Source organism: Necator americanus, chromosome II, assembly GCF_031761385.1.
Source record: "Necator americanus strain Aroian chromosome II, whole genome shotgun sequence".
In the NCBI taxonomy this organism is placed as follows: Eukaryota; Metazoa; Nematoda; class Chromadorea; order Rhabditida; family Ancylostomatidae; genus Necator; species Necator americanus.
In genome coordinates this window covers 6,181,291-6,205,813 of record NC_087372.1, presented here as the reverse complement: position 1 = coordinate 6,205,813, position 24,523 = coordinate 6,181,291, and the positions used below count along the sequence as shown (strand labels likewise).

The window sequence follows — 24,523 nt, the reverse complement described above, 5'->3', positions numbered from 1 at the left end:
TGAAAACGTGAAAAGAATAGAATGGCAAAAAAAGTAAAATAAGTGAAAAAAATCAAGTCAAATAAAATGATGGTGTATTAGCTCTGTAAATCCTACCATTTGCGATTTCTAGAGAAAAAATGCTGAGAAATGTATCAAAAACACTGAAATCAATCGTTGGGAATGACGGTTATGATGACGCGTTCGAGCTCGAACGTTGTATCGACGACGTGTTTTGATCTGAGTGAAAACATTGTCAGTTTTACGGTAGTTTGATCAGTGTTCTTCGGCCCTTGCACAAAATGTATTAATCATATTCCGTAAATATGAGGATTGCTGATTTTGGCAATGTTAATTATAAAGAATAATTTCTACAATACCCGCACAGTAGCGAGACTTATTTAGTTAAAATCGATCGTATCCTTCTATCTTGGGATGCAATAGATCAACTTCTGAGCAGATCCACCTGTAACTCTAAGCAGATGAAAAATTGGCGGTGGTCTGTTACGTCATCAATTCTAGCAAATGAGGTAAGCGCTGCCCGATGCGTTGTTCTTTGAGTTTACTTGCCGTCTGATGCTTCCAGTAGAGTGATGAGGCCCCTGAGAGGATAAGTCACCAATGGCCCTGATTTTTCCACACTCTGACGAAGGTGATGGAGCGGAAAGGTTAGCCGTTAGTTAATAAAGAGGATCAGTACCAATCTTGGCTACAGCTCAAGCAAATCGATGAAAAAGAAGGAAAATCGAAAGAAAGAAGGAAAAAAGAAGAAGTTGCACAATTCGATTAGGTGGGAAGTCCTCCGAAAGAGGAACATTCCAGAAATTATGTTTAGATACAATTTAGGAAGATATAAATGCTCAAATTTACAGCGAGATCAAGCCGATTTAAGTTGATTTATGATCGCGAGAGGATTGTGCCTGCAGGGATAAACTTGCTGCCCTTAATCGTGCCGAGGTGAGCAAAATTCCCGCTGCTCCTCTTCGACCGAATCACACCTCAGGTAGTTTTGAATCGAATGTATGTATCTAGTGAAATTGACCGGTATCAAGGGGAGTGGATGAAACTGTATCCAAAGAAATTTCCAGGAACATCTTCCTACTCGCCATAAAGTCACAGTCGACAGTGATCAAGCGAAAACGATCAATCGAACGAGGATGATCAGTGTCACGTCGAAGACCGTTGATGGAGTGAGTCCTGGCAACCGTAAACGATAGGTATACGGTAGTATTAAGTGAATTAGAGCATAAAAAAGGATAAAGTGTCTGATGTTAGTCAATCCGCTTGGGATCCGCCGCCACGTTCACTTCAATTCACGATCGTTTGAGGTTCACGACCATGTAACTGGCCCAAACAATGACTTGCGGTGGCTAGCCGATGGGTCAAGTCGGTGTTTTTATCCTTCCAGACAAGTCTGGTACCAATTTATCGACCCCGGAGCGATGAAAAGCTTGGTGAGCACTAGAGCGGATTCGAACCCCCGATCGTACGTGCAGAACAGCAGGACCTCTTACCGACTGCTCCACAGACGTCCCAGCTAAGTGAATAATAATTAGAAAATTATTTAGTGAATCAATAAGTTCCTGTGAGCATACAGCTTCGGTAACACTTCTTAACATTTTCAAAGTATAGCGTTATCCGTCTTTTTTACTATTTTAACACTCCATCACTTCACTTCTTCTTCTTTCACTATCCATATTACAACAACAGTATAACACTATCCATATTTTTATTATTTTCAACCCACTTTTTTTGAAAGGTGGTGTGCTTCACCAGCACTTCGAGAGAAGGGAGGTTAAAACGTATCACGGGCACAGGTTTCTGGCCTCATTGAAATTCAATCCAAGTGCACGATAGGACAGATTCTGCATTAAACAATCTATTTCTTAATTTGAAAATCATTGCTCCTCCTTCCAGCTTCGTTGGGCCCACGAACGTAATCACCACCGTCAAGCTCAAGTGCACTTGACTGATCCGATGACAACTCAACAAAACTCGAAACAAAAAAAAATCCTCGGTTATTGTAGTTTGTGCTGAAGGCTTATAGCGGACCGTCAATGAATAAATTACAGTGAAAACATGACGGCAGTCGATTATAAAACGGTTGCTGTCAGTCGCACGAAAATTCCCCCCCTTCACTCACTGTTTACTTCTCTCGACACGAACTGATCCTTATTATTCGATAAAGAATGAAGATCTCACCAATGGATCAACCACGTTTTTCTAAGGGGAAGATGAAGAAAACGCCTGCTACCGCTGGTCTGTTTGATGTGGTGAGTTTCTTTTTTTTTTACGAATTTTGACAATATATTCTGATTCATGTTGATTTTCAATTCTCAAAGATGCGATATTCTGACTGGAAGGATTATCTACTTCTTATTTGTGGACTATTACTGAATTTTCTCAATGGAGCTGTTATACCATTCAACTCTTTTGTTTTTAAAGGTATCGTTTACACTGTTTCTTTTCTTCGAATTTCTAGAAAAAATCCAAAATTTATCGCTTCAAACTAAAAAATTCTGAGGAGGTCGTGCTGGAACTCTCCATTTTCAGAATCGGTTCCTCAAAAATTCTTTATGATATGATAGTTGACCAATTGTAAAAATAGAGTATTTCTAAACATGTTCTATAGGACCGTCGCAAAGTATGGGGAAAATTCCGATGAAAACATTTTTATCGCTATCAGTGACCGAAAAAAGTAGTAAACTCCTTAGAGTTTTGAACTTTGTAAATTGTTATCGTCGTGCATTGCTTCTGCTGGTCCATTTCGAACCTCACTAAAAATAGTAGATTTGGTTATTTCCATGATTTCAACTGTGGAAATTTAGAAATTTTAATTAATTAATTAATTAAATTTAAGAATAGAAGTTTTTTGCTGTCTTCTTTTTATTCACTCAATAATCCGAGCATTGAGTTTCTTTACTTAAAACGTGAATTTTTGTTTCAAGACCCAAAAAGACTACTTCAGGCGCATTTTTATTCAATGAAAAAATATTTTGTGGAAATCCGCTTGCAGTGTGTAACAGAAAGTATAAATGAGAAAATAAGCTCGTCATAGAGGCTTAACAAAGAAAAAATTAGATCTTAACATCAATGCATACGTAAGAGTTTAGGTCCACAAAAGACCCGAATTTCAACAGAAACACGTACCAACTATGTAACTTGCAAAAAGCATCATCATGCAAACAGAGAATTGTGTACAAATGCACAAAGAAGCAGCAAAGTCTCGTTTTCTATGCAAATATTCCTGATCGGTAACGATTTCAACAAAGTACTTCGTTTTCGGAAACGAAATGCGGTGTTGCGAAGGATTATCGTAAAAATACTAGTACAAAATAATAATCTGCAACTTACTCTCTTCGAAAGACAACTTTTTTGGGCAAAGTTACCGAGAACAAATGATTTTTGAATTGTTGCAGAGGAAAAGGAGCACCGAAAACTAGTAAACTAAAATAAATCGCAAAAGTGAGCAGAAAATCCATTCACCTATTTATTTCTTAGAGCCAGCGTCGGGGGAAATTCTCACGGTTGGGGCCTTCCAATAACAGATAGGGGCTTGGAACGTAGTTCATTTATTTATTTGAAAACACCTTTAAGTAAGCTATAAAACGAAAGAAGAAAGAATCAGTGAAATTCAGAAAAATAGAAAAATAAAAGTAAGTAAAATAAAAATAGAAATATAAAAATACAAATTCATAAATAATGACCAAAAACCTAACGGCGATTGAATGATTGCACCGTGCCTGTTGATGAAGAAAATAACCTTAGCAAGGTAAACGTTCACCTCATCGTACAGGGATGTGCGACACGTTAATATCTGGAGAGCGGGATCACGCGAACGGAGAACTCGACATAGATCAATTCACGAGAGATGTTTTATACTACTGCAGTCTATACTTTTATCTGGGAATAATACTTTTGTTGTTGGGATATTTCTCGGTGAGTGTCCCAGGACTTCGTATCAGACGTAAAACGTACACTGAATCTGAAACAATCTCCAGAATGCTGCTCTCTTCACATTGTGCGAACGTCGTGTGCATTGTATTCGAGGGAAATACCTTAGAGCGGTAATGCGTCAAGATATGGAATGGTTCGATACGCAACATGCGGGAGCGTTAACCACCAAGATGAGCAGGTATTTTTCCTTCTGATACCTCGTTATATCGACAATTTGGAAACTGCTTCGAAAACTGCGCTCTATTACAGTGGAATCGAACGTATAAAGGATGGAATCGGTGACAAATTGGGGCTGATTTTATCAGCTATAGGAACGTTCATTTGCGGAGTTACACTTGGTTTCTGTTTGAGGTAAGACTCAAAATTTTGAGAAACAAAAATTGATAAAATGATTAAAAAAAAAGTAGCTGTGTGGTGTGTAGTGGTGTAGTGTAGCGGCTTGAGGTCCCGCTTCTTGCGTGATTGATCGGAGGTTCGAATCCGCCCTAGTGCTCACCAAGCGTTTCATCCCTCTGGGGTCGATAAATTGGTAACAGACTTGTCTGGGAGGATAAAAGCACTGACTTGACACATCGGCCAGCTCCTGCAAGTTATTGTATAGGCCAGATACACGTTCGTGAACCTCAAACGATTCTGAATTGAAGTGAACTTGGTGGCACATTCCAAACGGATTGATAAACGCCAGAAATTTTATCCTTTACTCTCCAAATAAATAATAATACTATAATAAATAATATGAGAATATAATAAGTAATAACAGCCATGGAATTTTTTGCTGGACACTGTCATATAGGTTATTCATAAAAGCCGATCCTGCATCTTTCACTGATCAACAAACGCGACAGTGGCTCAAAGGCATCACCCCACGAATCTGAGGTGGTACGGATTTCAGATGGATTATTCGTATACGGGATTGTAGATTATAGAGAGAAGGGATTCGTCCATTTCTTCCTAATTGCCGTAAAAAACGGCCCGGAAGATACGACTTCGAGCGTTCCGGCGCGCTACTTTCTACAAGGAGTTTGATTGGAGCGCGTCAGCCTTGTGTACGCGCCGCAATCAACACGCATTAGAAGTGAGGTCACGCCACTGAGAGAATCCCTTTATGGGTCGTGACTGAGTGACCACTAGTGCTTATTTCTTGCAATAATAGTAACAAGGAATGTAATACAAGTAATCAGTGATCCGGATCTTATCGCACCCATTACTGTAGTTCATCTTCCAACGTTCCATCTTAGTGGAACCGTGTCAACGCTCAGAAAAATCTAGGAATGCTAGAATATGTTTCTTTATCAAGGGAAACTTAGGTTAGATCTATGCTAAAATAAAAATAATAATAATAAAAATAATAACAACTAATCAATCGATACAATGAACTTACTCTGTATTTTTTTTCGTATAGGCACAGAAATTTCCATATTCACCATCTAGTTGTTTTTTTTTAGCTGGCAGATGACGTTGGTAATGTTATTCACGGTGCCTGTGCTACCTGGGGCTATGTACGTTTCAGCCAAGGTAAGCTTTTGTGAAATTATTTTTATCCAAAGATTTTAAATACGCCTTAAAGAAGCAACTATTATATAAATATTACCAGAATTATAACTAATAAGCACACGTACACATGTGGGAGAATTTACGATGCCACAAAAAAATTTTGTAGTTTAATGATAAAATTTTTGCAATTCCTAAGGCAAGCCCATTTGTGTTCAATTTATCAGCAATCAGATGAAAAATACGTTTTCAGTTACTATCGAGGGCTGCAAAATCGGAAACCTACGCATATTCGACAGCAGGAGCGCTGGCTAATGAGGTGATCGCAGGGATTCGTACCGTAATGGCCTTCAACGCTCAACCTAATGAAATTCACCGGTGAACACTTTTACATTTAGGCTTCTGAGCGCTCACGATCACCCAATTCCTATTTCTGATAAACTAAATAGCTAAAGAGGCGGTGTAGAGCAGTCGGTAGAAGGTTCAAGAGGCAGTGGTTTCCATCGATCGGAGGTTCGAATCCGCTCTAATGCAAACCAATCATTATCTTCCGGAATTGTCTGGGAGTATAAAAACATTGACTTGGCATATCGGCTAGCCCCCTCAAGTCATTGTAAGGTTGCGTTAATAAACCTCAAACAAAGTCTGAGTTGAAGTCGAACCGTAGGCGCATCCCTATTAAGGATTGATCAGGGCCCCGTGCACTTTATGCTTTTAATGACTATGTAAAGTTTCTTATCCTGAAATCCCTGGCTCCTGCAACCAGAGTACAGTGTTAGAAGAAAGAAAATAGATTTCTCTATTAAAGACCTAATAATCGATTTTAGTATACGTTGCAGTAACTAAGTGTAATATGTTTCAGCTATGAAAAAGAGCTAAAGACGGCGCGGAGGCTCGGTATCCGTAAAGCCATCACTCTTGCATTTTTTGCAGCAGTTCCCCTGTTCCTAATGTTTGCAGCGATGGCTGTTTCCTTCTGGTATGTGAATAAATCATTTGTAAAAAAAAACAATTATGAAGAAAACTCAAGTCGCCGTCAAGTGTTCAGGTACGGTACAAAGCTAGTTGTGGATGGAGTGATGACACCTGGAACAGTATTCAGTGTTTTTTGGGCGGTAGTATATGGTACTAGAAGGTTGGGTGATGCACTTCCTCAAATGAGTGTGATTGTTGGTGCAAAATTGGCAGTTGCTGACATATTTTCCATTATTGATAGGGTAAAGTGTTCATACATTCTACATAGCGCCTAACAAACTACTACGGAAATTTTTATACCACATAAAAAGGGAAAGATGGTAATTTTTTACAGGTGCCAGACATTGACAGCATGGAGTTAGATGGTTTTACTCCGGAAGAAATCACGGGACGTCTAACATTCACACACGTTGACTTTTCTTATCCCACAAGACCAACGGTGAAAATTCTCGATGACGTAAGCTATGAGGTAGGCATTATCAAAGAAAATAAGACTAGAGTGCTTGCATTCTTCTTTTCTGTAGAGGAAAAGCAATAGAATAATGGAATAACATGTTAGAACTATTCCAGGAAGAAAAATCCCTAAAGTTGGTTATCCTAGGTGAATCCTGGAGAGACAGTAGCTTTAGTAGGACATTCCGGTTGTGGGAAATCAACGATGGTCGGACTTTTGTTGCGATTCTATGAGCAAATTGCAGGAGTGGTGAGCTTACAGATTATTTGCACATAAAGGTCATAGGTTATAAGTTAACGCTTGTCTTTATCAAACGACAAACTCGTCTTTATCAAACCCCTGAAAATGGTTCGAGGTCTTTGATTCTATGCATATCTCATCAAACTCTTCCTCTTCCTACGCCATGCCTCGATATCGTTCTAACCACACTACGCAAGAACTCCAAACAGATCTTCCGATCAGTCCCAGCGACGAGAGAGATCGGTGAAGCACCGCGTTTTTATAGATTGTCACCCAAGACGAATGAGATCTACGCACGGCGGAGTATCTCTGAGTATTAGTGGTTGGATAGAGTCAAGGAACTGCATGTGGGATAATCTTATGGCTCACAAAGCGTTAAAAACGGCGTGAATTCATTGTTAATCGAAAAGCACTCATTTCTGTTATTCATGGATGGATTTCTGACGGAAATCCACAACGCTTCCAATGCCTTCTTAGCAGATATTTCTTTCTCTTGTTCTTATTCTTCATGTTCAATCATCATTAATGAACACAAAATACTAGGTTGTTTACCTGTGTTTACACGAGCAACAGTCACGGTTCTACCATAATATACACAGCCTTCTGCACTAAATAGATACTCCCTCTGCTCAAGCTTCCACAAGGATTGCTGCAGTCGTACGAGAAATAAAACTTCTTTACACTTGTGATGCAGTGGTTTTTTTTTAACCAATACTGCCGCCTGAAAGAAAATGTGGTCATATGGTATATGCTATAGATTTCCCTTGACGGAATTCCACTTCGGGACTATAACATCACTTGGCTCAGAAACACTATCGGTGTCGTCCAGCAAGAACCTGTGATTTTCGTCGCAACTGTGGCAGAAAACATTAGGTTTGTCACATTTGACCTAGTGATGATAAAGCTAATATGTTCAAGCAGCTCTTAACAGCTACTTCAAAATATTCTTTTCCTATTCTTTCATAGAAAATATTTTAAGGATGGGTGATGATACTCTGACTGACGAGGATGTGGAAGAAGCTTGTCGACTTGCTAACGCTCTCGGATTCATTAGGAAGCTTAGCGATGTGAGTATAGATATCAGAACGACACGTAGAAGGGAGCCCTAGATGAATAATACAACCTCCAATGACAAAGATGCTTGGAAATTTAGGTCACGCAACCTAGTCGAACCCGTAGTTGCCTTCACCAAAATTAACGTAATGAAGATTTGGTCTATGTGTCTATAATACAGTCAAAACGATATGAAGCACGGTGGTTATGAAGCAGGTGCGTAAGGAGTTGTGCTCAAAGCGATGCGGAGGATAGAGCGGTTCGAATCGAGGTGGGACCATGGCAAACTGTAGAGAAGCGTGGTGGTAGCGAGGATCCTGACACGATCCTATCCGCTACGTTCCACCTCACCGCTTCGAGCGCAATCGCTTACGCAACTTCTTCGTCTTGACCCTACTACAGGCGGGTCAAAACGACATGAAGCACGTACGCAATTGCGTACCCGACTTCTTCTGAGTCGCTTCGGTGAAGCGCAGCGGCTTAGAGTGTGGTGAAACCTTTACTGGCATCACCCATCGCTGCAGTCCACGACGGTCTCAACTCGGTTCCAACTGCTGCCTCTACCGCGCCGTTTCGAGCGCGTACGCAAGTGCACCACGATTACACTCGTGATTCATGTCGTTTTGACTCCACTATATATGTGTAATGTCTGGTACTCTCGCATGCTCCAGGGTTTCGATACCGTAATCGGTGAGGGAGCCGTGCAGCTTTCCGGTGGACAAAAACAACGCATCGCCATAGCGCGCGCACTCATTCGCAAGCCACTGATACTTCTTCTCGACGAGGCCACCAGTGCGCTGGACTCAGAAAGTGAGCATGCTGTGCAAGAAGCTCTTGATAAGGTCAGTTCATTCATTTTTATGAGCTCCTGCCTGGAAAGTTAATAACTAGGTCCACTTCTAGGCGCGGCAAGACCGAACAACGCTTTGCATCGCTCACAGGCTCTCCACTGTCAGAAATGCCGACAAAATTATCGTTTTAGAGGAAGGACGCATTGCGGAAATGGGTAAAATTGAGTAATCAGCTTATTTACAAAGAAAATCTTAGTATTGCTCTCGTAGGAACTCATGATGAGCTCATGGCGATTGAAGACAGCATTTATTCCGGAATGGTGAAAGCTCAGGAAATCGCTAAAGGCCAAGAAGACACCACACTTGATGGTGACTACTTTGGCTGTCTCCGTGAATTCGGCTCTAAAACAATTTCAAGTGCAGATGTGGATCCGGTAGAAATAAGACGAGCAGTCACTAGAGAAAAGCAGTCCACCGAAGAAGAGACACAAGCTCGCGCAAGCCTGGCCAGGGAATCCGCTAGGATTCGACAAAGTATGATTAGCACTTCGACGCACGAAACCGAATGGGAAATTGAGAGGTGAGAATCTTCATGAGATGTTAGTCATATAAAGCTGTCATACATCGTAATTCAACTAAGGAAAAAACAAAATTTAATAAGCGCATGGATAGATGCATTGATAAGCAAATGAGCGAATGAATGTAGAGATGTAGAACAAACGGTGAAAAAAAAAAGAAATCGAAGAGAAATTGAAGCAGAAGAATGGCGAAATGCCAATGAATGATAAAAGAAAAGGAAAAGTAAACAAAGCCGAATGTGTAAAGAACCGATCAGAATACAGTTGGAGCGCACATTTTCAACCTATTGACCGCAATGCGGTTTTGATTGGAGCAAGACAAAGAGAAGAGAATTGTGTGACGTGCAGAGTGTAGAGTGCGTCGCGGTTCCTAGCTGATTTACGATACTCGGCGTAGACCACACGAGGGTAATTGTAGGGTCAAAACGACATGAAGCACAGTGCAGTTGCGTACGCGGCTTCTCTCGGGGCGGTGCGGCGGAGCGTAGCGGCTAGGGGCGTACTGGGACCCTTGCTGGCACCATCCATCGCTGCAGTTTACGATGCTTCCACCTAGTTTCCAACTGCTGCCTCCATCGCGCCGTTTCGAATGCAAACGCACCGTGCCTCATGTCGTTTTGATCCGACTACAGATGTTGTGGAGGACAAACAAATGACAGAAAATCAAAAAAAAAAAAATCGAGAGGGGAAAAAATGAGTCGGGGAAACGAACGAACGGAACGGACAACTTCTAAGAAAAAGAAATGACAATAGAGTAAAAGTTCATTTTTCTATGCTTCTGAATCTAGCAATACGTGAAAGAATGATAAAATTAAGCGAGTTTTCAGTGCTCGTGAGGATATGCTGGAAGAAGGCGCTATGGAAGCTTCACTTCTCGATATTTTCTCCTATGCGAAACCAGTGAGACATCATAAACCAATACACTTACACTTTCAATTTTAAAAGCAAAAGTGTTCTTTGATCTTATTCTGGCCTTTATTTTTGATTCAAGATTGATCAAGAAACCCCCGTTTTTGACAGGAGCTTCCAATGGCTTTGGTGGCTCTGATCATCACAATAATACGTGGATTGACATGGCCACTGTTCTCTATTGTTTATGGAAAATTTTTCTTGGTAAAATTTTCCAGCATTTCTTGTCCTAAACGATTTAATCCAAGTCGATTTTACAGTTATTATCGAGTTCTGATCCTGAAACTCTAGCTAGCGGCAGTGTCACTAACGCAATTCTCTTCATGGCACTTGCTTTTGTCTCCGGAATAACTACTTTCTCTTCTGGATCGCTGTTCGGTATCACTGGAGAGAAAATGGCAATGCGATTAAGGATGGACGTCTTCAAGGTGGACTTCAAATTTTTAGTTTATTATTTCAGGCAAAGAGTTGTAATGACAGCTTACTTACGACAATTAACCAAAAGAGATATTTGTAGTTAAGATCGGTCCGTTAAACGTCATATAACAAAACATTTGATCATTGTTTATACTATTTCCTGTACATTCCTGAATTTCAGAATATTATGCGCCAGGATGCCTCCTATTTCGACGATCCGAAACACAACACAGGAGCTTTGACAACACGTTTAGCTACAGATGCGCCGAATGTGCAAGCGGTAGGTGAAGTCTATCACCGTCACCGTGATTTGATCGGTCATACGTGATACTTCCAAGATGCTATTTATTTCTTTCTCTTCTTTCTTTTTTTTTCTGGGAAGCACTATGCAAAGAAAAAGTTCGTTTCGCTGAATTCCGATATTGAGATGCAATAATGGTTATACGCGTGGAGATATTGCACCAACACGTATTATAATAATCAGAAATGGTATAGTCGGGTGACAACGACATGAAACTCGGTGCAGTTGCGTAGGCGGCTGCGCTCGAAGTGGCGCGGAGCTGGTCTCTGGGATCGATGTGGGACAAACGAACCGAACAGCAACGATGAGTGATGCTAGCGTGAGGGTCCCCTCACGATCCTAACGGTTACGCACCACAGTTGTAACCTCTTACGCAATTGCACCGTGCTTCATTTCTTTTTGACTATATGTGTAATGTCTGGGTTTATTTATTTGATAACAGAAAAAAAGGCCGTCTTTCTCTGTCAGAAAGGTTATCCAGTTTTCTAGCATGACTTTCTCCCTAGTTCACACATTCGGAGGAGATTTTCTACTCGTTATATATTTTCGAGAACAAGCACCACGCATTTTTCGAGGAAAATAAAACCTCCAAACATAGAATCGAGGCAAAAAGATCCACTTTAGTTCACTCTCTTACCACACGCAAAACTTCTGGAGCTGAATCTTTATAGGCCATTGACCAGCGTCTTGCTGAGGTAATGCAAGGGATTTCCGCCCTCATAGCAGGCATTATCATTGCATTCTGCTATGGATGGAACGTTGCACCATGTGGTTTGGCCACTGCTTTGTTTCTAGGTAAAGCCTGTTATGTTTGGTTTAGAGCTTATGATTGAGGTACCTGTTTTACAACAACGTTCGTTTGTGGACAAAATGTTATAAGCGACTACCCCTTTTACTTTTGTTAAATTAAGAAATAAATCAACACCGATCGTTTGCAACTTTCAGTGATCACTCAGTCATCTGTCGCTCAATACCTTAAATTCCGAGGACAAAAGGACTTGGATTCGGCAGTGGAAGCAAGCAGAGTACTGTTTTTCTTAGTTATTTTTTGAATAGAATCTCAAGGATGATCATCGCTGATAAATGCTAGTTTTAAAGTCCTCTAAAACAACTTGTATATCTCTTGAGAAGATCTTCCGATAGATATTCAGTGAATCGATCGAATGATTAACACTATCACTTTAGATAGTGACCGAATCAATATCAAACACAAAAACCATTCAAGCCTTGTGCAAAGAAGGATATATGTACGACGCATATTGCGCTGCTGCTCGCGAACCCCATAGAAGAACTCTAGTTCGAGGTAGAGTGTTTATGTTTGGTAGGAAATAAGCGGGGGTTGATTTCTTACAAAGAGAACCATCCTGAGACTCTGAGGATGTTGGTCCGTATCACTTTAAAGAATTGATGGTTCAGTTGAAAGTTTATTGTTCTACTCGTACCAAGCGAAAGTTACAACAAAAGGGTCACGCCCATAAACTACTTGAGTTACAGTGAGGTGAACATATCGATAGCACGATAAGCATCATCAGTAAATGATAACCCAAGATATTACTTTCAGCGAGAAAGAGAAAAAAAAAAACTTATTTTGCCTTTCACAAGTTCTGTTCCACCTGGTAGTCTATCGACACCGGTCGCCAGCTCCAATATAAACGCTGTCACAAGATTTGCCTTTTTCCAATACCATACTCTAAAACGAAATCGAGAACAATTCTGGATATACGAAAATGAAAAAAAGTTGATTTTAGGCCTATGGCAATCGTTATCTTATGCACTGTCGAACAGTTTCGTAGTGATGAACTTCGCAATCGCCTATGCTTTCGGTTTGTGGTTGATCAAAAATGGATGGAGCACCCCGTTCACTGTGTTCCAGTAAGTCTAGCTTAGCACTAATTGATACCTTATTCCCAGAACAAGCAAAATCTTCCAAACCTCAACTCGAAACAGAAAACTTGTTGAAGCAATAAATTACTGTTACAGCACAGATGTTTGGAAAATAACCATTATAGAAGAAGATGTTCCGAGTAGAACCAAAATATTTTGCAGAGATTGATTTAAAACCTAAATTATACACTTTTAATTATAGAGTGATTGAGGCACTGAACATGGCCTCATACAGCATGATGACCGCCGCCTCCTACTTTCCAGAATACATTCGTGCTAGAATTTCAGCCGGTGTAATGTTTACCATGATGCGGAGGCGACCAAAGATTGATAACATGAGCCATCAAGGAGAGAAACCGGTGAGAACTGTTCATAGACGTTATGAGAATTTTGTAGAAAAGCGTTTAACGCTATGCTAGTGCCACGGTTCCCGCCATAACTTTTGATCTATCGATAGCCATATTACGACCGCAGCGGCGCGGGTGCGACGCGGTTTGGCTGGTGTTAGTTGTGCGCGAAACGCTAGTGACCGGCTGCTCTGGCAAGAGTTGATCATACGAGATAAATACTATAGTCGGGTCAGAACAATCTGTGCAGCTGCGAAAGCGGCCGCGCTCAAACCACGCGGTGGAGATGGAGCGGTTGGAATCGAGGTGAAACCGTTGCGAAGTGCTGCTACAAAGGGTGCTAGCAAGAATCCTCCTCTGATCGCAAACGCTTCGTTCCACCGCATCGCTTCAATTGCACCGATCTTCATTTCGTTTTGACCTAATTATATGATGAAGCTCGTACGTTTCACCGTTATACGTTTTACCTCGAACTATGAAGGTTCCAGGACATCAAAGGAGACATCAGCCTCAGGAATGTCTATTTTTCTTATCCGGCACGACGGCGAGCGCTTGTCCTGCAGGGAATGAATCTTACGGCAAAGCACGGCCAAACTGTCGCCCTTGTCGGCGCCAGCGGCTGCGGAAAGAGCACTGTAATTCAGCTCGTTGAACGCTTCTATGATGCATTATGCGGCATTGTGGTGAGTTCTTCAATCTTCCTGGCTATTTTTGTACTCATTTTCTACTATTCGAGTGAGACAAACATATGATCCATGTGAGGTCCAATAAAATTTCAGACATCTTTCTTTTTCGACAAAAACCCATCTAAGAAAAACGGTCAGAACATTCTTGAACTGTGGTTTTTATGGCTGCGTGATCTTTTAAAACAAGCTTCTCTTTCTTTCTTTCTTTTTTCTCCTTTTCCTGTCTTAGGTTACGAAGAAACCAAAGAACAGCTGTTCATCCCATTCTAGAGTATCGACAACTATGATATCCGTGATTTATCGATCCGTCATATAAGAGAACGCATGGCACTTGTCGGACAAGAACCTACACTGTTCAACATGACAATACGGTACAGTTCATTTCCAAGTCAGATTATTCGAAAATAGCACTACATCCAGATTCGAACACCTGCAACGCATAGTATGGTCAAAACGAAATGAAGCACGATGCAGTTGCGTAGGTGGTTACAGCCGCTTACGCAATTGCACCGTGATTCATTTGATTTTGACTCGACTATATATGTATGTTTGCGCCGTCGCTATGTCATTGCCACGTTAAGAAAGCAAAAAGTATGGAATAGGTGACACTGTCAGTGTCATTTTCTCTGTGAGTGTTATCATTAGCAGATTCGAACGTGCTAACGTCGTCCTAAGCAGCAAATTGTCTTCTTTTTGAGTCGCAACGGATTTAAATCAACTTACTTATAAAATGGTCTTTATGTTCTTGAAAACCATCATTCAAAGCATCCACATGAAATTTACTCAAACCACATTCATATTCATTTTCATATTTGATGCATATTTACCTTGTTGCAGCGAGAACATTATGTACGGTTTGGATCGATGCTCGAAAGAAGAGATAGAATATGCTGCTAGCCTTGCCAACATCCACGACTTCATCGTTAGTCTACCTGAGGTTAGCATTCACCTTCTTCATATCGAAATTAATTTAACATTCACTGTATTTGCTGTTTAGTGGGGTAGATTCGTGATCAAAAGTATTCAGATCTTTTTTTTCTGTTAAGCTGTGTCTCATTGCGGTGTGCATTTTCGCATTTAGCACAGGTGCTCGTGTGGAAGGACGGTTTCTATTTCCTTCTTTGGCGCCGATCCCAATCATTTAGACCATATTGTACCATAAATCAACTTCCTTCTTTTCAAAATGACACCAAGTGTATAGATCAAGACGTTTCAAAAATGGCGCAGCTGTAATTACTCCCGTAAAGAAGTACAACCCATGCTAGGTCATGGGATGATAACAACTGATTACATTTTCTCGAATGAACGGATTAGTTTCGATGGTAGAGAAGCAGAGTGCTGAAACTGAACAGATACTGATAAACAAAGTTCTGCAATAGATAAGTTATCTCTAATCTATGTTTAAGACATCTCAATTCAATTTGAGACCCAAACAGACAGCTTTTTGATCAATCCGGCGGCGGTGTGACCGCACCTTGCGCAGATGTTCCTTCTTGCTGATTCGTACCATTGGAATAGCATGACGTTACGAAGACAGACGCATTCAAATCATAGCCACAATGCTATTACAGAACATCTGCCTCACCATATGAAGATATACTGACAGCCAGTATGCTCTGTGACATAAAATAAAGCTTCTTGAGCTCTTCAAGTTTGTGGAGTAGAAGATCGTCTCCTGCTTTGAGGAGCCAAGCCTTGGGTAGTGACAAGGGACTTGGAACCTTCTCGAGGTCATGATGATAAAGTTGTTACCCAATAAGTTAGGGTCACAACCACATCGAAAGCTTCCACAACGTTGATTCCGGAATGGCTTCTGGTGGGCGCAGAGTCACAAGCGGAATTGGGACGTGTACTTGCGGCTCTACAAATTGATGACTATTGATAACTGCTTTTTCTGGCGGTCCCGCGGCCGATAGTCGCCAAAACCGTTTGGACGTGATTGTGCGACACAATTCTTGCTGCGGACTACCGCGGACAGTATCTGGCGTCGCGCTTAGGAAAAAAAGAACAGTTTACCCCTGTTCGATTGTACGACTGAGTTCCGCGATAAGAGGAATAGCCACCGCAAGATCAGACTCTATGGAGAGGTATAGGACAAGGAAGAAAATCCGAATTATCGGTGGTTAGCCACGTATTTGAGGATGACTAGTGAGGTAGTTTTATCCTTATAAATTTGTCGGGAAGTATACAGCCTGATATTTGAATATTACACGACCTAATAACTATTGACATCATACTGGCAAGGATCCACCTCAACCAACTGTGCAACCGGATAAATTCCTCACAACCTTTCAATAGTTCTATACTTACAATCGATATTTATTGGGAATAACAGGAAAGCTAAACGCTAGGTAAACAAGAAAGCTAAACGCTGTCCATCTGGAAGCATACTCTGTAATGTTCGAATTTTTACTCTCACTTTCGGTTTGTAAGTGGTGTCTTTAGCGTAGGAATTTAGACACAGAAGCACTTTATCGGATAAAACCATAAAAAAGGTGTTTCCTAGGGCTACAACACAATGGTTGGCGCCAAGGGTGGCTTGTTATCTGGTGGACAAAAGCAACGTATTGCTATTGCCCGAGCTATCGTCAGAGACCCGAAGATACTACTGCTTGACGAGGCCACCAGTGCTTTGGACACTGAAAGCGAGAAGGTCCGGTTATTGAGCTGTTCGTCTTCAGTTAATTTTTTAGCTCTTTCTTCATCTATTTAACGTCAAACTTCCACAAAGCGACTGTTTTTAGGTGGTGCAAGAAGCTCTTGATAAAGCACGGCAAGGTAGAACTTGCTTAGTGATCGCTCATCGGCTATCGACAATCCAGGTATGTGCTGATAAACTGCTAGTACTGTTAAAATTTTCAGATTTTTAATTGATTTCGAAAAAATATGTACGATCCTACTAAAGTTTTCGTTCAGAACGCCGACGAAATAGTAGTGTGCCGTGAAGGCCGCGTCGCTGAACGTGGAACTCACCAAACATTATTAGCACGGAAAGGTATCTACTATAAGCTTGTTGAACGACAGAATCGCTGAAGAACGCGAGTCTCCACGTCATGGAGACATTCCAGTGATTTGCTCAGAATATTGTTATTAATTGCATGCAAATATTGTAAACAGAAACTCAATAAATGTACATACATATAGGGTAGCAGAAACCTCTAACATTCACTCGTTTATTAGTCACCGATATAATGAACACGTATGTATATAGAAAACGGTAAAGAAAAGAGAACAACAACTATATCTGATAAGGTTAAACTTAAAGATGTGCATCATGCAGTCACTGTGGAGCGGCAATTGCGATAACTCCACACGCAGATCGAGCTCCTGCGTTTCCAGTCTTCAAAGATTCCTCCTGCTTCTCACCTACTCCTTTGCCTGAAAACTCATAGATGACTTCCACAAGAAAAAAAAAACAAGAAACTTCTAGATGCTCACCAAGGTCATCTGTACCAGCGTGAACTACGAGCGAACGTCCAACAACTGTGTGCTCGCCGTGGATCTTCACCATGTTATCCTTGATCTCGAAACGGGCGACACCGTCCGAACCAGCTTCAACGTTGCCAAGATCACCGACATGGCGGACCTCGTCCTTAAAACAACCCATCATGAGCCCAAAATATGAATAATACTTTGCCTGTAGTGATGCCAACGTCACTATCACGAAGTTTCGAAATGAAGAAAAAGTTCGAGTTTTCACGAATCTTAGCCTGAATGCTCTTGTCCACTGATATAGAAAGACTACAGCAGTAACCTCATCTCATTTACCAGTGAAAAGTAGCACGAATGCAAATAAAAGATTCGATAAATTCAAAAAGATAACGAAGATAGTTCGTGCTGGAAGTGAAGTATTGGTTGCATCGTGTGTTCAGTGTTTTAAAAACTCAGTGAAAACTTTTAAAACTTAATTACTACTTAGTAACTGTCCGATGAGTGAATAACACAAAAAAGTGAAAACAGAAGGCAGATCTATAGAATACCTTCGGTCCACCATGTGTCTTGTTGAATGGGTTGAAGTGAGGTCCAGCCGATATGCATCCATTCGTTGAGTCTCCGTACTGGTGAACGTGGAAACCATGGAGGCCAGGAGTTAGGCCTTTGATCTCGCCCTTGATAACACATGGGTCCGATTCTTTGTCCTGAAGAAAATCTCTGAGGGAAGCTGTCAGCCCAACCACAATAACCTTCACTTCTCATAACAGTTAAAATAACACAAGTTAGCATATGAGATGGCCCGAAACTAGGAACTCAGTCTAAAAAATGCTAGAATTTCAAGTATTCGGGAAGAGATGGAACAGATGCTTTACAATGTAGAACTGACCTGACTGAACCAAACCGTTCCGGTTACTCCCGCATCACCTCGTAGGACAGCTACTGCTCGATTGCTCATTCTTTGAGAAGCGTCAACCTCAAAGCAACGGATATAATTGGAACTTATTCGCTTCCAGAAAAAAAAAACAAGATCTCACGAGAGAAAATACAGAGTAAAAACACTGTTATTCCCACTATATTACGGAAGTGTTGGGGAAATTTATAAAGGTGAACGCACTCTTTCTAGGAGAAAAGAAGGTAAATTCACTCAACAGAAGAAAAAAGGCAACGCAGACGCCATCTACATACTCATGCAAAGGTTGTTTGTCAACGAAACAACAGAATCGATAGGGCGGGGAAATTTCGCCATCGCCGAATAGTCCAGAAGGACGACGCGAACACTCGCTTAGCACAAAGATCAACTTGGAAAACACTCGAGGTGAGGAGAACTGACAAAACAGAAAACATGATGAGCACTCATCACAAGGTCACTAGAAAAAAAAAACTATAACTAAAGTAGTAGTGGTAGTAGTAGTAGTAAAAGTGAGAAAAACTCATATAGGCGCACCTGGAAGAAATTCTTCAACGCTTCCGAAACTGCATAGATGAACATTACTATATTGAAGTGAGTGCTGAAAGACTTGAAGAATGGTGAATAAAGTAAAGGTATTTATCGCAGAATATTTGTTACAACCGTATTAGGGTAAAGTGTAGTTAGGGGAGGACTAAATCGTGCTCCTATTTCCGGAAGTGAATAACTGCGTCAATAGGCATCCCTAAAACCTAAGCACTAGTCCTGAAGGATCTTAGAATCATTAAGGCTAAAGCTACAAAGAGGAAAAAAAAGGAAGATAGAGCTTCCAGATATAAAAGCATGGTTGAGCGCCCCGACTACATTCCCCCCCCCCCCCACCGTTGTTATTGTTATTGTTTGTTATTATTAGTGTTTCCAAAGAATGCTGGAAGAGAAAAAACACAGCAAACTGATTACAAATTTAAAGGAAATCCATTGAATTTTAATAACAATACACTTTAAAACCTTTAGGGCAAACATAACTATTTTCAAATACTTGACAGCCACAATCTCGAATAATTCTTTTAAAAAATTACTGACCTTTTTAGAGAGAACCCCGATCAACCGTGGATATTAGTAGTTAAGAAGCAGAAAAATTGCAGATGTGGAGGGATCACACGTTTATGAGACTTTTCAACACGTGGCGTTCACGTGTTTCAGAAAAAAGGATCGATCCCGCCAGAAATCGTGGTGCAGTCTCTTGCAAACATGACAATATCCAAATCATGGAATTTCCCAGAAGAAGAAGAAGAAGAAAACAGCTTACGAGAAAATTGATGTTAATGATCAAGTAGTTAGTGCCCATATCCCAGGATCTACTGCGGTAGTACCGGCAGTATAGCTGCTACGGACCGTTCTTTCGAAAACTAACTCCATGAATTTATATTTAGCAGTTTTAAATAAGGAACTACTTCTAGAAAAATCCTCACGTTTCTGTGGCGCTGTTTTTAGGTTGTTGCAAATAATTTCAGTGTTGTTTTCTTTTTCTTTTTTTTTTTGAGCGACTAGTGATGAAAAAACTGTTCCACTATTATATTTTACAACTGCTCGCTGTTCTAAACGAAATCAACGGGAACGTCTTGCAAAACGGATCGATACCCTCTCCTCTGTACTATTCATTTCCATCGCACTTCTCGCTTTTCAACATTGCCTACTGGTATTTGAATAAAAGTAAATGTTCTGCATAATTCTTTGATTTTTCGCGCATCAATTCAATTTCAGAAGAAAATTCCCTCTGTCATACTAATTTGTACCTACAACACTCCACCCACTGTGAACAATTCTTTTCTTCTATTCGATGAGTTTTCAGTGAAACCCTACACTTAGAATGTTGTATGAATCAACCTTGAATCACTGACAATAAAAATAAACGAAAGTGAATTTTACAACAGCGTTGTAGAAACAGAAGAGTCCCGATGAAATTCTCTTATTTTTACTTCCCAATATCTCTTCCTACTCCTACTTTTTTCTTTTGTATCTTTTTCTTTAAAGGCATCACCCCACGAATCTGGAGTGGAACGGATTCCCGGTGGAGTATTCGTATACTGGATCGTAGATTATTGAGAGAAGAGTGATTCCGTCCATTTTTTCCTAAATGCCGTAAAAAACGACCTGGAAGATACGGCTTCGAGCTTTCCGGCGGTCTATTTTCTATTTTTTTCTTAACTGGAGCGCGCCAGCCTTGTGCACGCGCGCATCTTCCGGGCCGTTTTTTACGGTAATTAAGAGGAAATGGACGGGATCACCATTCTCTCCATAATCTACTATGCCGTATACGAATACTCCACCTGAAATCCGCACCACCTCAGATTCGTGGTATGCTGCCCTTAAATGGAGTTACTGTGCTTTGGTTTTGCAAAAGGAAAAGTTAGATTTCACCGTAGAGGGACCAACGTTCCGTTCTTTCATGTCCAAGTGGAAAAAGATTGGGCACAAAGGTGTTGTTTGGCACTCAACACCGCTCTAATCGAACTGTACTCCGAATGCACTTGGAGCGAAAAAAATCGTTCCTAGATCACAAAATCGTCCTTAAGGCATCACCCTACGAATCTGGAGTGGTGCGGGTTTCAGGTGGGTAGAGAGAAGGATTATTCGTCTATTTCCTCCTAATTGCCGTAAAAAAACGGCCCGGAAGGTACGGCTTCGAGCGTTCCGTGGCGCTATTTTCTACATCGAGTTCGATTGGAGCGCGCCAGCCCTGTGCACGCGCCACATCTTCTGGCCCGTTTTTTTACGGCAATTAGGGAAAAATAGGCGGAATCACCCTCCTCCCCATAATCTACGACCCCGCATAGGTATAGTCCAGCTGAAACGTGCACCACCCCAGATTCGTGGGGTGATGCCTTTAACTGTCGAGTGGCTTTCCAAATTGAGAAAGCAATAGTTGATCAATGGTCAATTCATCACTGACGACAAATGACGAGAATAAAACAAAAGAGGGAACTGCGATGGTTACGCTATAAATTGCCGAGGATCCCCTTCACCCCCCCCCCAACTACAATACTGTGAAATTTTTGCAATTAAAGTGGTTCTTTTAGTTTTAAAAAGACAAATGTAAAGGGTCAACAGCGTGTCATGAAGAAGAAATCAGATCACTAATTGCTCTGCATTTGTAACGATCCTCAGGAATGATGTAGATGAATTCAAAGCATAAATTGCGAGAAAGTTTCAGCGCTAAATTACCAGTGATGTTGGTCGAACTGTTAAAGGATCCCAGTTGGAAAGCAGCATCAAAATAGCATCTTCCCTGCGTTTATAGTAGGGTCAAAACAACATGAAGCACGGTGCACTTGCACACGCGGCTGTGCTCGAAGCGGTGCGGTGGTGCGTAGCGGTTAGGATCGAGCGGCGAGAACTCAAGCTAGCACCTTTCATCGGTGCAGTTTGCAATGGTCCCATCTCGTTTCCATCCACTATCTCCATCGCACTGCTTCGAGCGCAGCCGCTTGCACAGCTATAGTAGGGTCAAAACGACATGAAGCACGTACGCAATTGCGTACGCGCGTCGGTCTCGAGGCGCTTCGGTGGAGCGTAGTAGTCAGGATAGCGTGATGGAACTTTTGCTGGCACTACCCATCACTGCACTTTGCGACAGTTCCACCTCGGTTTAAACTGCTGCCTCCACTGCGCCATTTAGAGCGCGTACGCAAATGCACCGCAACTACACTCGTGATTTTGGCCCAACTATATACCGTGCTTCATGTCTTTTGATCCCCATATACCTTGCGCAAAATGTAGAAGCGCTGATTTCGCGAAATTTCGCCAGTTTGATTTGTTCCGGCTTTGAATGGGACTATTTTATTTGTCATCTCAATGAGGTTAATAAGGCCAAAATGTTAAAAGAACTGGTTAGTATGTATTTTGGTGATTCTTTTCCTTTTATTAGTGATAAAACTACAGGTATTCCAGTTTTTGAAGTCCTCCATTTTGGTAAGTAATGAGGATAATCAGTATTATTCAAACTATTAGATTGTCCCACAAGTTCAAGTCAACATTTCTGTTCCTAATCGCATGCGGGCATGACAGAAGAAATCAACAATTTCCCCGATCGGCGGACGAAGGTCAATGACTACCTTGATGCCTACAATATTGATTGGAAAACGTTTGTTGTTGAATAAAAGTCAAAATGTCAAATAAAAAAGTTTGGAAGAACCTCATGAGGAAATCTAATGGGAACTAAGCATGCGGAAAACCTTTATAGCGACATTCCTAACTACTTTGGGGAAGTACAACTGTTGCAAAGTGTTATTTTTGATTCAGAGCACAAAACACTCGAAATAACCAAAGGAATAAACGACTTGATGGTTCTAAAGTAATATTAACCTTTAATCGAGTTTGAATGGAATCGAATTTTCCAGAGAGAGAGGGTGAGATGACGGAGCGCAGGAGGCACAACCCGACAACGGCCGCGGTCGATAACGAACGGACGGCCGAAAGGGTGGAGTTCGAGATCGCGACCGAGGCCATACTAACAGAAAACCAGCTAGATGCAGGAATCCCATCTGTCACAATTGTCCAGAAAGAAAAAAGAAAGCTGGAGCAAACAACAACAGTAACCAGTGAATGTTTCAGCAGCAACGATGCATGTTTTTTTTTAAATGAAAGTTGCATGTAAACTAGAAGTACTTGACATTTAAACATGTATTTAAAAAGAAAATATCAATCATTTAAAGAAGGACTATGAGAAAATACTGGAAAAATGTCATTTTTTTCTAATCAGCAGGGTTCTTGACGCATGCTCGACTAGGATCCAGACACAAAATACGTTTGGAGTGGATGATAAGAGGAATAGTTTGGAAATTGATGAACATGAAAACAATTCGAACTGCAATTAATCGTTAGAAAACAATTTTCACTGTAACTTATAATCATTGAAGAACAATTTCTACTGCAACTAATAGTGGGAAAACTATTTTCACTTCAAGTAATTTATCGTTGAAAGAGTAGATTTGATTGGTTTTGATAAGATTTCTAGATCTTTCTTATCAGCACACCGTTTCTTGCGATGTTGCGTCAAGAATTCCGCTGATAAGAGAGTATAAAGAGACACAACAACGTTACGACGCACTCAACTGATGACGGGATTTTCAGGATGTACGAATGGAATTTTTAAAGAGTCATACAAAGTCATGGGCAATATGTACATAGCGCTCACGAAAAAAAAAAGAGGACTGCTTGGAAAGCGGTAGCAGTAGCTCATATGTCTGCTATCATCGACCGATCGATTGACGGGACGGACATTAAAAAGGGAGCATGTCATAGATCGTATGGATATGGGGCAATCGTCGGGTAAAATGGGGCTGGACTTCGATGACAGCGAAATGGTTCCGTTGTGGTAGATGAAAAAAAAGGAAATGAGTTGATTCCTTCTCTAAGGATTTTTGGATCAATATCCTTTAAACTCCCAATCGTTATTCCTTTATATTTTCTTTCTCCTCCAATGGTAAACAAACTAAACATACAATAAGGCTGTATCCTACTGAAATGATGCCCTCAAGGACTCTTGTGATTGTGGAATCTTGTGGCTCTTAGTGAGCACTCTGTACTTAGTCAATTTTCTATTAATAAATAACATAATATAGTAATAAATAGTAATAATCGCAAATAATAATCATGATATATAATAATAAATAATAAGCAATCAAATGAATAAATAGATAAATAAATAAATAATAGTAATAATAAATAACATTAGCAATAATAAATAGTAATAATACCACTAACCCACCGTTTTCTGGCCAAAACCCGATCACTATATTGTTAAAAGCATCACTCCACGAATCTGAGGTGGTGCAGATTTCAGGTGGAGTATTCGTATACGGCATAGTAGATTATGGGGAGGAGCGTGATTCCGTCCATTTCTTCCTAATTGCCATAAGAAATGGCCCGGAAGATACGGCTTCGAGCGCTCCCTTGCGCTATTTTCTACAACGAGTTCGATTGGAGCGCGCTAGCCTTGCGCGGCGCCGCATCTCCCGGGCCGTTTTTTACGGCAATTAGGAAGAAATGGACGGAATCACCCACCTCTCCATAATCTACTGTACCGTATACGAATACTCTACCTGAAATCCGTACCA

The 24,523-nt window shown here is 40.9% G+C and overlaps 2 protein-coding genes across 6 annotated transcripts; one reads left to right on the top strand and one right to left on the bottom strand.

Moving 5' to 3' along the window:
* Nucleotides 1-461: 461 nt before the first annotated feature.
* On the top strand, nt 462-17,095 carry RB195_016988 (uncharacterized protein; the record flags this gene model as incomplete). Of its 3 annotated transcripts, XM_064183770.1 has the most annotated exons (34): nt 462-509; nt 1,068-1,169; nt 2,175-2,252; nt 2,322-2,424; nt 3,776-3,918; nt 3,981-4,114; nt 4,186-4,287; nt 5,382-5,451; nt 5,681-5,805; nt 6,290-6,406; nt 6,476-6,644; nt 6,737-6,871; nt 7,004-7,105; nt 7,854-7,969; nt 8,076-8,163; nt 8,821-8,991; nt 9,053-9,155; nt 9,211-9,309; nt 9,364-9,520; nt 10,346-10,418; nt 10,539-10,631; nt 10,688-10,855; nt 11,026-11,124; nt 11,817-11,940; nt 12,091-12,170; nt 12,331-12,448; nt 12,894-13,017; nt 13,232-13,388; nt 13,865-14,059; nt 14,333-14,433; nt 14,900-14,999; nt 16,569-16,715; nt 16,807-16,884; nt 16,979-17,095. In XM_064183770.1, the coding sequence occupies 34 exons, from the start codon at nt 462-464 to the stop codon at nt 17,093-17,095; spliced, it is 3,936 nt and encodes a 1,311-aa protein (XP_064039651.1). The 3 variants fall into 3 exon arrangements, with proteins under 3 accessions (XP_064039651.1, XP_064039653.1, XP_064039652.1); XM_064183771.1 differs by lacking the exons at nt 462-509; nt 1,068-1,169 and having other exon boundaries at nt 2,184-2,252; XM_064183772.1 differs by lacking the exons at nt 462-509; nt 2,175-2,252; nt 2,322-2,424; ... (28 more) ...; nt 16,807-16,884; nt 16,979-17,095 and adding exons at nt 601-647; nt 906-999 and having other exon boundaries at nt 1,068-1,196.
* Nucleotides 17,096-17,342: 247 nt separating this feature from the next.
* On the bottom strand, nt 17,343-22,913 carry RB195_016987 (uncharacterized protein; the record flags this gene model as incomplete). Of its 3 annotated transcripts, XM_013443889.2 has the most annotated exons (5): nt 17,343-17,440; nt 17,501-17,654; nt 18,043-18,201; nt 18,384-18,470; nt 18,942-18,986. In XM_013443889.2, 5 exons carry the CDS (start codon nt 18,984-18,986, stop codon nt 17,343-17,345), a joined length of 543 nt encoding a protein of 180 aa, XP_013299343.1. The 3 variants fall into 3 exon arrangements, with proteins under 3 accessions (XP_013299343.1, XP_064039650.1, XP_064039649.1); XM_064183769.1 differs by lacking the exon at nt 18,942-18,986 and having other exon boundaries at nt 18,384-18,452; XM_064183768.1 differs by lacking the exons at nt 17,343-17,440; nt 17,501-17,654; nt 18,043-18,201 and adding an exon at nt 22,770-22,913 and having other exon boundaries at nt 18,466-18,470; nt 18,942-19,005.
* Between the last annotated feature and the right edge of the window lie 1,610 nt (nt 22,914-24,523).